We start from the raw sequence: 14,054 nt of genomic DNA on the forward strand, positions 1-14,054 counted from the left end.
GATTTCCCTTTTCCAAAAACAAGTATTTTATCAACTTGAGAGTACACGATGCTACATGACAGCATAACAGTTCTGATTAAGAAAATGCACTTTCTCTTACTGAAGTTCAAGCATAAGGATGTGTTTATAAAGCTGAAGGCAGAGTCTGTTCCATTGCTATGTCAATTAACAATGTGCAAACGTAAAATGCTGCTGTTCTAAGTGAAGAATTGTGTAATACTTCCCTTCAGGGATTCCAAGGGATTATGAGCTAAACCTGATAGACAAGTTTAGGCTGGCTTGCTCCTGCCACTCAGAGCTAGAATAATTTTAACTACTTAAAGGTTGATCTAACTTGGGCATTAGCTGGATAAGCTCTTACCCTGTTTTATTATTTAACATTTTTCTGTTATAAAAGCAATATACTATTGAAGATCTGGGGGAAAAAAGGTTTAAGTCTAAAAAAGAAAATGAAATCGCTCATAATCACACCAGCCAAAGAATACACACATGTATATATATATATATATATATATATATATATATATATATATATAAAATATATATATGTATATTATATGTGTGTGCGTGCATGTGTGAATAATCTTTAAATAAAATGAATTCATTATATTTAGTTTTATAACTTGCTTTTTTAAATGGTGGCCTATCGTTAACAATTCCTCATATTGATTAGGGCATATCATATTTAATTAACAAAACCCTCTGGGGGACATTCAGATTGCTTCCAATTTTCTATATATGTAATAATATAGAATATATATAACAATGCTGAGACGAGCATCCTCATTCATTATATTTTTATGCATCTCTGATTATTTCCCTGGGGTAAATCCCTAAAAGTGAAATACCTAGCTGAAAGAAAATACACATTTTCCAAGTCTCCCAGTGTATGTTGCCAACTTGCCTCTATACACTACTAACCTGCTTTCATTATATTTTTAAATTAGCTGAGGCTATAGAGGCTTGTGTGAATTTAAACAAATGACCTGTCTACGCTGCTTAAGAAAACAACACACTATCCCGTCATAATGGGCCCATGAAAACTATGCCTGTAGAAACAAGCAGGCATGCATTTATTCACAAGAGGTGCTTGGGTGCTGGGGCGGTGGGAAAAGCAGTCTACTGGGGCTCCACCAAATACTAAGTGTGTGACCTCAGACAGGTCACGGTTTCCTCAGCTATCAACTAAGAGCCTCTGTGTCTTCATCTCTGGGAGTATCGACTATATTAAACATTACAGAGTCTGACGCTGGTGGCTACTGTGTTCATGAAGTATCGCAGCCAAGTGAACCGAGTGCAGGCTTTGGGAGTCTGATCAAGAGATCTCACTCTGGTGTCTCCGGCTAACTAACTGTGTGTGGGTGGGCAGGCCCCTTTCTAACAGTCATTGTCTCATCCATAAAATATCACCTCCTATGCCCACGGAGAAGAGTAAATGAGATTATATGTAAAGCTCCTGGCACACAGTAGGTGCTCTAATTACTCGGGTCTCTTTCCCCCCTCCCCCAGGTACTTCATACCCTCAATGAGCCAAAAGATGCAAGGATGAGTAAGGCACGCTTTCTGCTCTCGGGAGCTACCGCCTGATCTAGTAGACGGCCAAGTACACCCCTGCCTTGGGATGTGCACACCTGCCTCGGGAATGTGTCAGGATGCACAGCTATGAAGGCCACACTGACTGGACTCAAGTACCCTAGACCAAGGGAGCTAGTGCAAGATACTGAAAGGGAACTTGACCAGAGTTCAAGTTCCCTGGAGGCCGATAGGGAGCTTCCTAGAGTCTTCAGACCACATGAGGTCTGGAAGCCTTCCAGCAGATGGAGGAAGCCAGGACATGGGACTTTCCCCCAGGAATCAGCCTAAGCCCTCAGCCACACTGGGTATGGCTCAGCCAGTGACTCATTCCTTGCAGCTCGGGGACTGCAGCGGTGAGCAGGCTTGTCTTAGAGCTCTGCTTCAGTTTCAGGACACCCACATCCCTCCCTCACCATCTTCAGCTTTTAGAACAGTTAAGAATTCCTCAATAGGGGCGCCTGGGTGTCTCAGTGGGTTAAGCCTCTACCTTCGGCTCAGGTCATGATCCCAGGGGCCTGCAGCCTGCTTCTCCTCATCTCTCTCTCTGTCTGTCTCTCTGCCTATTTGTGATCTCTCTCTCTGTCAAATAAATAAATGAAATCTTTAAAAAAAAAAAAGAAGAATTCCTCAATAGATCAAAGGGTCTTACTAAATTTTTCCCAATACTTTTTTATTAATCCTCTGATAACTATATCTACTTGTCTGCTAAAAGAAGCAAAAACTTAAAAGGAAACACTACAATACACTGGTTTAGCAATGGTTCTTCCATATACAGGTACTCATGGTTTTGACTTTTTGTTGTCTTAAATAGAGGTAAATAGATCATAGTTTTTATTATGTGCCAGCCAAGATGTTCCTAATTTGCATACTGGAGTTACACATAACAGGGTGTGATGTTTTGCAAAAGTGTGACTTCCAACACGGACTGTCTTTAGTGGAGTCTCTGAATATCAGTCTACGATTGTCACTCAGTACTGAGAGGGAGGCATCATCAAACCGGCTAACGGAGGGGAATTTGATTATGCTTCCCATTTAAAAAGCTCCAAAGACTGGAGGAGGTTTTACTGAGTGAAATAAGTCAAGCAGAGAAAGTCAATTATCATATGGTTTCACTTATTTGTGGAACGTAAGGAATAGCATGGAGGACATTGGGAGAAGGAAAGGAAAAGCGAACTGGGGGAAATCAGAGGGGGAGATGAACCATGAGAGACTGTGGAATCTGAAACAACCTGAGGGTTTTGAATGGGTGGGGGGCGGGTGGTGAAAGGTTTGGTGAGCCTGGTGGTGGGTATTAAGGAAGACATGTATTGCATGGAGCACTGGGTGTGGTACATAAACAATGAATCTTGGAACACTGAAAAAATAAAGTAAAATTTAAGAATGAATAAATAGAAAAAGTTCCAGAGATTGTAACCTTGTTGTTGAAAACGTTTAGTTAGTTAGTTAGTTGGAGTTAGTCACTCCAACCAAAAGATGGAAACCCAATTTGAGATCAAGTCAATAAAAGTGCTAAGGCAGGAAATCAAGCAAATCCAAGCAAATTATTTTAAGAAAAAGACCTGGACTTGATAATGGAGGCAACAAAGTACACGGAAAATACCCTCAGGGAGGCAGAACACCTGGGTCCTATGCCGTGTCCACTGTGCCCCTAGATATCTGGGTAACCTCTGCCCTCCATGACCTAGGAGGACATAAGTCTCAAGCTTCTGCTGACACGGACCAGGAAATGCTGAGAGTCAAGGAACAAACGCAAAAGTAGAGAAGGAAGTTTCATGAACGAAACCACAAAGAAGAAGAGAGCAAGTGAAAACTTCTGGAAACTAAAAAACGTTGCTGAGTAAATGGGTTTTTGACATTTTTCTGATTCCAGGTTATATACATCTCAGCCAGGGGAGGTTAGCAGTTCCCCAACAGCCCTCTAACCTCAAGCTTCGGCGCTCCGCGCGGGTTGGCCAAACTCCCTTGGTGTGCAGGGGACGAACCTACCTCCCTGAGACTTGCAGACCACTGGCCTTGAGGAGTGGACCAGACTTGCCCTGAAAATAAAGGCTGACCGCACTGGGAAACAGCTGCGGCTGATGCCAGCAAGTCTGTTCAGGGTCATGTCCCCCTCGGACTAACCGCCTCGGCACCTGCTTCCCCTGCACGGAGTACCCCGCCTCCCCGTCCCCCCTACCCTGTCTTCCCCTCTAAGCCCTTCCAGCTTCGCCTGGACCGGGAGGATGGTTCTTTGGGGCGTTAGTCCACCGTCTTCCCGGGGAAAGCAGCCTTCCTCTCCCTCTCCAGAAGGCTCGTCTCTGGAGTGCGGCTCTTCCGTGGGAAGGGGGGGTGCAGCTGCAGCCCCAGCCCCAGCCCCAGCCCCAGCCCCAGCCGCGCCGGCCCCGGCTCCCCGGCGCTAACAGCCGGACGGAAGGCGGCCCCGGAACGCTCACGCTGGGAACACTTCTCCGCATTCGCAAGCGCATCTCCTGAGGTTTCCGCCCGCATGACAAGGCACGGCCTACCACACCACTTTCCCAAACACACGCTCTAGACTCCTTTCTAAAGTCATTCCCGGAAAAAAGGGGGCGGGGGGAAGAGCCTTCCGAAAGGCGTCCCGGTGAGACCCGGACGCGCTTCTCGGAAACCCCCGCAGGGCACTACCGCCTATTCTGTGGGGCAGACCCCACGCGCAACGGCCGCACCCGGTCACGGAGGCACCCCGGGTCAGGGGGCCGGGCAGACCGGCCCCGCGCGGCGCGGCCCGCCGTCACCACGGCCGAGCCCGGGCAGGAGGCGCCGGCACCCGGCCACTCGTCTACCACCCCCGCCGCTCCCCGCGCGCCGCAGGGTGGGGACCCGGGGCCCGGGCGGGGAGGCCCCGCAGGCCCGCCAGACCGCGCACCGTCCCGGAGGCAGCCCTCACCTTCTCCTCGCCGTCGTAGATGCGCACTCCGCGCTGCTGGATCACCAGGGTCTCGTTGATCTCCAGGAGGCCGCTCGTCCACAAGAAGCGGTCCATGGCCGCCGACAGGCCGGCCTCTGCCGCTTGCCCGCGCCGGCGCCCGGGGGCGGCGAGCCGAGCTCTGGGCAGCCTGCGGCGCCCCCTGGCGGCGGGCGGGGCGGAGACCGGGCGGGGAGGGTGCCTGGGACCGTGGGGTCGTGCGTGGAGTGCCCCCTGGCGGCGGGCGGCTTGTGGCCCGGCGGGAACGTCCCCCACCAACCTTTGTCCAGCTCTTCTGGGGGCGCTGAGACTTAGACAAAGGCCAGGCCACAGCCTGGACTTTCTAATTGTGCATTATTCTTGTATATTTGTGCCATTTCCTTGTCAGGGCCCAGAGTGTTGCCACGTTCATAAAAGGTTGTTTTCTTTTCAAATAAGGATTTATGACCTGAACGGTTTTTTATGCAACTGCCATCAGTATGAAAGTACCATTTTGTGCCCCTCTTTCTTCCCCATTAAGATCATTTTCGTTTAAACATTGTCAGCGTCAACACGGACCTCACGTATTTACTCTACACACTATTTTAATCTATGGATCTTCCATAAGTTATCTGTGTGCTGACCCCACAAACCGGTCCATGGCTGCCAATCGCATGGGCTGAGTGTCTTTCGCTGTCCCTGTTCATTTTATTTACATCTTTACGTTATAAACGAGTACCTATATTTGTACTCCCACAACTGATGTATTTTGGGGGCTTTGGAATTATTTTCTTAAGAGTGTCTTCCTGAAATAGAATTACTGCTTTAAAGAGTTTGCACATATTTTAGACAGCTTGTTGCATACTGGGAGCTTTCTTAACAAGGACACAGTGCCACCTGCAAACTGGTCTTTTTCCCAGGCCAAGTCGTTCTGTCTACTGTAGACATTATCATTTTTGTTGATACTGCCTGTGAGATGATGCTTTCAAGTTGAAGACTCAAATTTCTGTCTTCTTCAGAAGTGTGTTCCTCTATCATTTATTTGATTATTACTTCTGGTCTATGTGTTCTTTTTTTTTTTTTTTTTGCCTCTTTGGGACCTTTATTTGTGTATTTTAAACCTGTCATAACTGTCTGTCTCCCATGACTGCTACTTTTTCCTCATACTATTCATTTCTATGTATTTGGGTCTGAACTTGTGTTTTTACCAGCGATCATTCACTTTTCTAATTCTTCTGTTGAATTATTAAATTGCGCATTTTTAAAGTTCTAGAATATTTTTTAGTTCCAGAAACACCTGTGTGACTGTTCTGATTACATCTACATAGAGTTCTCATTCAATTTTTTAAAAATTTTATTTATTTATTTGACAGACAGAAATCACAAGTAGGCAGAGAAGCAGGCGGGGGGCGGGGGGGGGGCAAGCTCCCTGCTGAGCAGAGAGCCCGATGTGGGGCTTGATCCCAGGACCCTGAGATTATGACCTGAGCTGAAGGCAAAGGCTTAACCCACTGAGCCACCTAGGCGCCCCCTCATTGAATTTTTAATAACATTTTCTTCTATGACTTCCCTGAGTTCACACTCCACAGTGACATCCTATTTTAATTCATCTTGTTCCTTCTCCTTTAAGCCACTGTTCCCTTAAGTTTCTCTTAATCACTTTATATGTGAGATCTTACACTGCCTATGCAAGGCAGCCTATTAAGATTTCACATGACAAGGACTGACAGGTGGTTTTTCCCAGGGGACCATAGCCAAGTAGGACGGTAAGTTGAGAATATCTCTTCTGAATCACTTCAAGATAGGCTTCTTGGTTCTCGGCCTTCTTACTCATTCAACAAGTATTCAAAAAACATTTATTGAATACTCACCATGTGTCAGGTACTATTCAACTCCTCTCCAGTGCCACTGGTAAGAGAAGCTGCTGGTTCCTCCCAAACTGGGCAGGATGAGCACTCAGGTGAGGGGAGGGAGGCACTCTTCTCAGGTGCAAAACCTAAGGGCATGCCAAAAAATTCAGTAATCCATATGAATAATATGTTAAAGCAATATGTTTGGGGTTTTTGTTCTTTTTTCTTAATTAACTATATTCCCCATTCTGTACCTTATATTCCTATGACTTATTCCACAGCTAGAAGCCTGTTTCTCCCACTCCCATTCACCCATTTTGCCCTTTCCCCATCCCCTTCCCCTCTGGCAACCATCAGCTTGTTCTCTGTATTTATGGGTCTCTTTCTGCTTTTTGTTTATTCATTTATTTTGTTTTTTAGATTTCACATATGAGTGAAATCATATAGTATTTGTCTTTCTCTGACTTATCTCACTTAGTATAATACCTTCAATGTCCATTCATTTTGCCACAAATCACAAGATCTTATCCTTTTTAAGGCTGAGTAATACTCTCTCTCTCTCTCTCCCTCTCTCTCTCTCTATATATATATACCACCTCTTCTTTATCCATTTGTCTATCAATGGACACTTGGTCACCTCCATACCTTGGCTATTTTAATTAATGCTGCAATAAATGAAGGAGTGCATATATCTTTTAGAATGAGTGTTTTTACTTTCTTTGGGTAAATACCGAGTAGTGGAATTACTGGATCATATAGTAATTCTATTTTTAGTATTTTGAGGAATCTCCATACTGTTTTCTATAATGGCTGCACAAGTTTGCATTCCCACCAAAGTGCATAAGGGTTCCTTTTTCTCCACATCCTCATGAACACCTGTTATTTCTAGTCTTTTTTAATTTAGCCATTCTGACAGGTGTAAAGTGATATCTCATTGTGGTTTTTAATTTGCATTTCCTTGGATAGTGATGTTGGGCATCTTTTCATGTGTCTGTTGGCCATCTGTATGTATATCTTCTTTGGAAAAGTATCTATTTAGATTCTCTGCCTATTTTAAATGGATTATTTGTTTTTGAGGGGTTGAGTTGTATAAGTTCTTTATATATTTTGGATATTAACCTCTAATTAGATGTATCATTTGCAATGATCATCTCCCATTCAGTAGGTTGCTTTTTTGTGTTCTTTTGCTGTCCAAAAGGTTTTTATTTTGGTGTAGTAAAATAGTTTGTTTTTTAAAAATCAGAATTAATTTAAAAAAAATCCATGATAGGGACGCCTGGGTGGCTCAGTTGGTTAAGCGGCTGCCTTCGGCTCAGGTCATGATCCCAGCGTCCTGGGATTGAGTCCCACATCGAGCTCCTTGCTCGGCAGGGAGCCTGCTTCTCCCTCTGCCTCTGCCTGCCATTCTGTCTGCCTGTGCTTGCTCGCTCTCCCTCTCTCTCTCTCTCTCTGACAAATAAATAAAATATTTTTTAAAAAAATCTATGATAAATAAAATACCCATTTTAAATAAAGGCAAAATGAACAGGCCATGAATAGGGCAAGGAGAGTAAGGCCAGGCCATGAATGTGAGGCCACTTACCTCACTCTGGTCCCAGTCTTTCAGGTCCTAAAGTTGCTCACTTGCCCATGTGGTGGAGAGGTGGAGGGAAGACTCCCTTTGTTCCCAGGGCTCTGTATTTCTCCTAATCATGGAGTCACTGATCTGTAGCGCAGGTTCTATGAGAAAGGTAAGACTCTTTCCAGTGAACAGAAACCATCTTTTCTCCACTGAATTAAATTGCCACCTTCATCATGTTCTAAAATCCTGTGTGTATTCTGGTCTATTTCTGACCCTTCTTTTCTGTTTTTGTATCTTTCATTTTATTTCATGAAAATATCCCAAAGCACTAAACTTTGACATTTTATTCATGGTAAAATATCATCATGACATGTGATCATTTACTGTCATTTCCTGATTTTCTTTTTAAAATTAGCATTTACTGTCATTTCCTGATTTTTTTTAGCATTAGCATTTTTTAGCATTATTTATATTTTTTTAAAAAATCTTTTCTCCTATTAAAAGTACATCGTGTAAGCTAAGTGTCCTAGTCTGATGTGAAATTGTGCAGTTTTTCCTGGACTTTGCAATGATCAAAATGTTGGGCAGTGTGGACATGAAAACAAAGTATGCTTTCTGCCCTTGAGAGGCCACACAGTTTGCAGTAAACAAAGAGGAAGCCTGACATATCACAGCTGCTGGGATAAACCAAGAGTTTTCTCTTTCCAAGCTGGAGCAAGGAGAAATGTCATGTGTCAGACATGTCAGTAAATGAGAATGAAGTAGGCCAGAGCACCTACCTGATAATATATCCAAGAATATGAGCAGGGTATCTATATTAGACAGAGTTCTCCAGAGAAAAAGATGGGATAAAGAATTAGCCTGTGCTGTTATCTATGCTGGCAAGTCCAAAACCTTCAGGACTGGCAAGCATGCTGGAGACCCAGGAAAGCTAAGGTTATAGTTCAAGTCCAAATTCAACCAGGGCCATTGATCTGGAGAACTAAGAAGAGCAGATGTTCCAGTTTGAGTCTGAAAGTCATTATTTGTTGAGTTTTTCTTGCTGTGAGTAGGCAGAGTCAGCCTTTTGTTCTGTTCCGGTCTTTCAACTGATTAGATGAGGCCCACCCACATTATGTAGAGCAATCTGCTTTACGTGGAGTCTGCCAATTTAAACATCAATTTCACCCAAAAATACCCTCAAAGAAGCACCCTGCATAAAAATATTTGACCAAATATCAGGGCACCGTGGGGCCCAGCCAAGTTGACATATAAAATTAATCATCACAGCATCTAAGTGAAAGCAGAAAGATGTTGAAATCCAATGGACAGGGCTGTCAGGATTCCCATGGGTCAGTTCCCCTAGATCCCTGACTTGGGAGAATTGTTCAAAGATGAGAACCAGGGAGAAGGAAAGCTGAGAATCCAGCAGGGGCAAGGAAAGTACCATCTTTTGCCCAGGATGCAAGTCAAGATTAAAACACTTCACCACAGTAAGTTCCCTAAAAAGAAGAGAGATAATAGAAGTGTACATGGTTGGGTTCTGTGATCTGAGTGTTCCACTACACATAGGGAAGATGGTACAGGATCCCTTGTTTCCTATGAGCTGTGGAAGACCACCCAGAATGCAATCTCATGACCAAAGCCACACACATACACACCACACACACCATAGGTTTTATACCTTTTGAGCTAAGTATCTTATATATCATAGATCATAAACCTCTGGACAAAAACCAGAGCAAAGATATGGCAAGAAAGCTAGAGAGAGTAGAAGAAAAGCCTAATTTGTGAGTTTTGTTTTTCTGCAGGCATTATGTTCCTCTCCTAAAATGTAATTTTTTAAATTATGAAATTCTTCTGTAATAATGGTAAAATGTTCAAAACTGCAGGTACATGTATTTCAATTATCACTAATTAAATTTATTCCACATTATGATTTTTTTTAAGTATGTAATGGGAAGATTTCTGTTGTTATAAGACTAGATACTAGCAGTATACAGATTCATTGCAATATCTATCAAAATACCAACAACATTTTTCACAGAACTAGAATAATAAAATTTGTATGGAACAACAAAAGTCTTCAAATAGTCAAAGCAATCTTGAGAAAGAAAAAAAAAAACAAACCTGGAGGTATCATAATCCCAGACTTCAAGAAATATATTACAAAGCTGTAATCAAAATAGTATGTTACTGGCACAAAATAGACACATAAACAAATGGCACAGACTAGAGAGCCCAGAAACAAACCCGTGATTATATGGTCAATTAATCTGTGACAAAGGAGGTAAGAATATACAATGGGGAAGACAATCTCTTTAATAAATGGTGTTGGCAATAGCCAAACTATGGAAAGAGCCTAGATGTCCATCAACAGATGAATGGATAAAGAAGATGTGGAGATATATATATATATATATATATATATATATTGGAATACTATGCAGCCATCAAAAGAAATGAAACCTTGCCATTTGCAACAACGTGGTTGGAACTAGAGGGTATTAGGCTGGGTGAAATAAGTCAATCCGAGAAAGAATAATCATATGAGCTCCCTGATATGAGGAAGTTGAGAGGCAGTGTGGGGGTTAGGGAAGGAAAAAAAACAAAACAAGATGGGATCGGATGGGAGACAAACCATAAAAGACTCTTAATTTCACAAAATAAACTGAGGGTTGCCGGGGGAAAGAGAGTATGGAGAGGGTGGCTGTGTTATGGACTTTGGGGAGGGTATGTGCTATGAAGAGTGCTGTAAAGTGTGTAAGCCTGACGATTCACAGACCTGTACCCCTGGAGCAAATAATACATTATGTTAATAAAAATAATTAAAAAATTAAAAATAAATGATATTGGGAATAACTGGACAGCTACATGCAAAAGAATGAAACTGGACCACTTTCTTACACCATACACAAAAATAAAATCAAAGTGGATTAAAGACCTAGATGTAAGACTTGAAATAATAAAACTCCTAGGAGGAGTGCCTGGGTGGCTCAGTGGGTTAAAACCTCTGCTTTCGGCTCAGGTCATGATCCCAGGGTCCTGGGATCGAGCCCCACATCGGGCTCTCTGCTCAGCAGGGAGCCTGCTTCCTCCTCTCTCTCTGTCTGCCTCTCTGCCTACTTGTGATCTCTGTCAAATAAATAAATAAATCTTTAAAAAATAAAAATAAAACTCCTAGGAGAAAACATAGGAAGTAATTTGATAATAAGCCTAGGAACATTTTTTTTACATGTCTCTTCAGGTAGAGAAAACAAAAGCAAAAATAAATAATTAGGACTACACCAAATAAAAAGCTTTTGCATGGCAAAGGAAACCATCAACACAAAAAGGCAACCTACTGAATAAAAGATAGTTGCAAATGATACATCTGATATTAAAATTCATTAAAAAATGAACAAAGGATCTGAGTAGACATTTTTCTAAAGAAGACATACAGATGGCCAACAGACCCATGAAAAGATGCTCATCTTTAACTACCAGGGCAATTTAAATCAAAACCACAATGAGATACCACCTTACTCCTGTCAGAATGGCTAGAATCAAAAAGATAAGAAACAAGTGTTAGGATGTAGAGAAAAAGGAATGCTTGTGCACTGTTGGTGGGAATGTAAATTGGTATAGCCATTGTGGAAAACATTATGGAGTTTCATCAAAAAATGAAAAATTGAAATATTGAAATACCATATGATCTAGTAATTCTTCTACTGGGTATTCACCCAAAGAAAATGAAAACACTGGGATGCCTGGGTGGCTCTGTTGGTTAAGACCTTCCTTCAGCACAGATCATGATCCCAGAGTCCTGGAATCGAGTCCCACATCAGGCTCCCTGCTCAGCAGGTATTCTTTTCCCTCTGCCTACTGCTTCCCTGCTTGTGCTCTCCCTATATATATATATATCAAATAAATCAATAAAATCTTTAAAAAATAAAAAGAAATTGAGAACACGAATTTGAAAAGATACATGCACCTCTGTTTATTGGAGCATTAATTATAACAACCAAGGAATGGAGTCAACCAATACAATACATACCAACATATATATATATATATATATAGAGAGAGAGAGAGAGAGAGAGTGTGTTACTCAGCCATAAGAAAAGGATGAGATCCTGACATTTGTGACAACATGGATGGCCATAGAAGGCTTTATGCTATGTGAGATAAGTCAGACAGGGAAATACAAATACCATATGATTTCATTCATGTAAAATCTATGTCTTTTTTAGAATTTCATGTAAATGGAATCATAAGGTATGTAGTCCTTTGTCTCTGGCTTCTTAAATGTAATGCCATGCTTTTGAGACCCACTCATGGTGAGGTAATAGAAAATATTTATTGGTCTCTGCCCCTGGATCCTGGCATAGAGTTCCTAAACCCCGTGTAATTTCCTAAGTGATAAGCACACAAGGAAAATCTTTCGTTTTATTGAGACGACTCTTGGTGGACTTCTGGATGGGGGTTGGTCACCAGAAATCCCTGATAAAAGAAGTTTGGAATTTTCAGGTTTCATCTGGCCCCCCACTTCTCCAGAGAAGGGTGAGAGACTAGAAACAAAGTTAATAATTGACCGTGCTTACATGAAAAAGCCTCCATGAAATCCCAATAGTTGGGGGTTTGGAGATCTCCCAGGTTGGTGAACTCATCCACTCCGAGAGAGTAGTAAACCCAACTCCACAGGGACAGAGACTCCTACCCTCTGGACCCTTCCAGACCTTCCTCTATGTATCTCTTCACCTGACAATTCATCTATATCCTTTCTGTTATCTTTTTAAAAACTGGTAAACCCATGTAAATACTTCTCTTGAGTTTTGTGAGCTGCTCTAGGAAATTATTCAAGCCCAGGAGGGATTCAGTGCCTAGGTTTCCACTGGCATCTGAAGTTGAAGGGAAGGAGTTTGGGGGGATTGAGGGATTAAGTCTTAGCCTGTAGCGGTGACATTCTCTCCAGGTTGTGTTACAATTGACTTCAATTGTGGGACACCCGGCTGATGTCACAAAGAATTGCTTGTTGTGGGGGGGGAAAAACCTCCACACCTTTGGTGACCAGAAGTGTCAGAAGTGTTTCTGTGTGAGAGTAAAGAAGACACACTGGAAAGAAACACAATAGTGGGAAGCTGGGTGTTTCCCTGCACAGAAAGGGAAAAACTGAGTTTTTTTCATTTTATCCATGTTGCATTTTTCAGTAATTTGTTCCTTCTCATTGCAGAGAAGTAGTCCATTGTATGAGTATACCACAATTTGCTTGTCCTGTCATAGTTGAGAATTTAGGTTTTTTCTGCTTAGGGCTATTGTGAGTCAAGATGCTATAAACATTTGTATACATGCCTTCATTTCTCTTGGGTAAATACCTAGAAGAGTAATTGCTGGGTCATATGGTAAGTGCATGTTTAACTTTATAAGAAACCTCCAGTTTTCTTAAGTAGCTATATTATTTTGTATTACTACCAGTGGTAATATTGTGGAGGCCAAGAAAAACAGGTCTGTACCCATCTTGAATCTAGCCCTGACATAAGTATAGCCATCTTGGCAAAGCAAAAGCTGGCACCTTGCACCCCCTCTTCACCCGCTCCTCCCCTCAGCAGTATGTGTGACATTCCTCAGCCACCTCTAACTGCCCTAAAAGGAAAACAAATAGTTAACTTGCAGAGATCACAATCCTGCAAAACAGGAGTCTCCCTTGGTTTACAAATGTCCCAGAGATCTACAAACAAAGAAGCTATCTAACAATAGCACAATTTCCAGAGGCAAATAACTCAGTTCATCAAGCCCTAAATAAATTTAAATTTCTTCTAAACCCAAACCTCACTAACAAGGGCGCTTGATAGCAAGAATGTGACATTCCACCAGGAAACTCCCAATTGTCTTCATGCTAGTGCCTCATTAAAGGGGAAAACGGCCTTGGCTTGATAGTAACCAGGCCTTCAATATCCTGACAGTCTTCTTTACCCTGATAGCCCTTCTGAACACCCCCTTTGTCCTCACCCACCGCTGAGTCCACCCCTAGTCTGCCTTTAAAAACTCTGACTATAATCTGGCTCGGGGTCCAAGTCCCTACTCCGCTGTGTTGGGTATACTTGGGCCCAAGCTTAAGCTTGTCAAATAAACCCTCATGAGATTGCATCGGTGCTGGGCTCCCTGGTGGTCTCTCAGATGCGAAAACTTGGGTACAACCATATGAGAG

At 42.6% G+C, this 14,054-nt stretch overlaps 1 protein-coding gene across 3 annotated transcripts in view; it reads right to left on the minus strand.

Annotated features, from left to right (window-relative positions):
• Window positions 1-4,658, minus strand: part of VPS36 (vacuolar protein sorting 36 homolog) — a 31,437-nt gene extending 26,779 nt beyond the window's left edge. The window contains exon 1 of one of the 3 annotated variants that reach the window (XM_082700526.1): window positions 4,481-4,658. In XM_082700526.1, the coding sequence (XP_082556652.1) occupies window positions 4,481-4,576 (96 nt within the window). In that variant the 5' untranslated portion in view covers window positions 4,577-4,658. Of the gene's footprint in view, window positions 1-3,561; window positions 4,346-4,480 lie in introns of those variants that run through there. The other 2 variants (XM_082700525.1, XM_082700527.1) reach the window with 2 other exon arrangements.
• Between the last annotated feature and the right edge of the window lie 9,396 nt (window positions 4,659-14,054).

This window comes from Mustela nivalis, assembly GCF_964662115.1.
Source record: "Mustela nivalis genome assembly, chromosome: 15".
NCBI lineage: Eukaryota > Metazoa > Chordata > Mammalia > Carnivora > Mustelidae > Mustela > Mustela nivalis.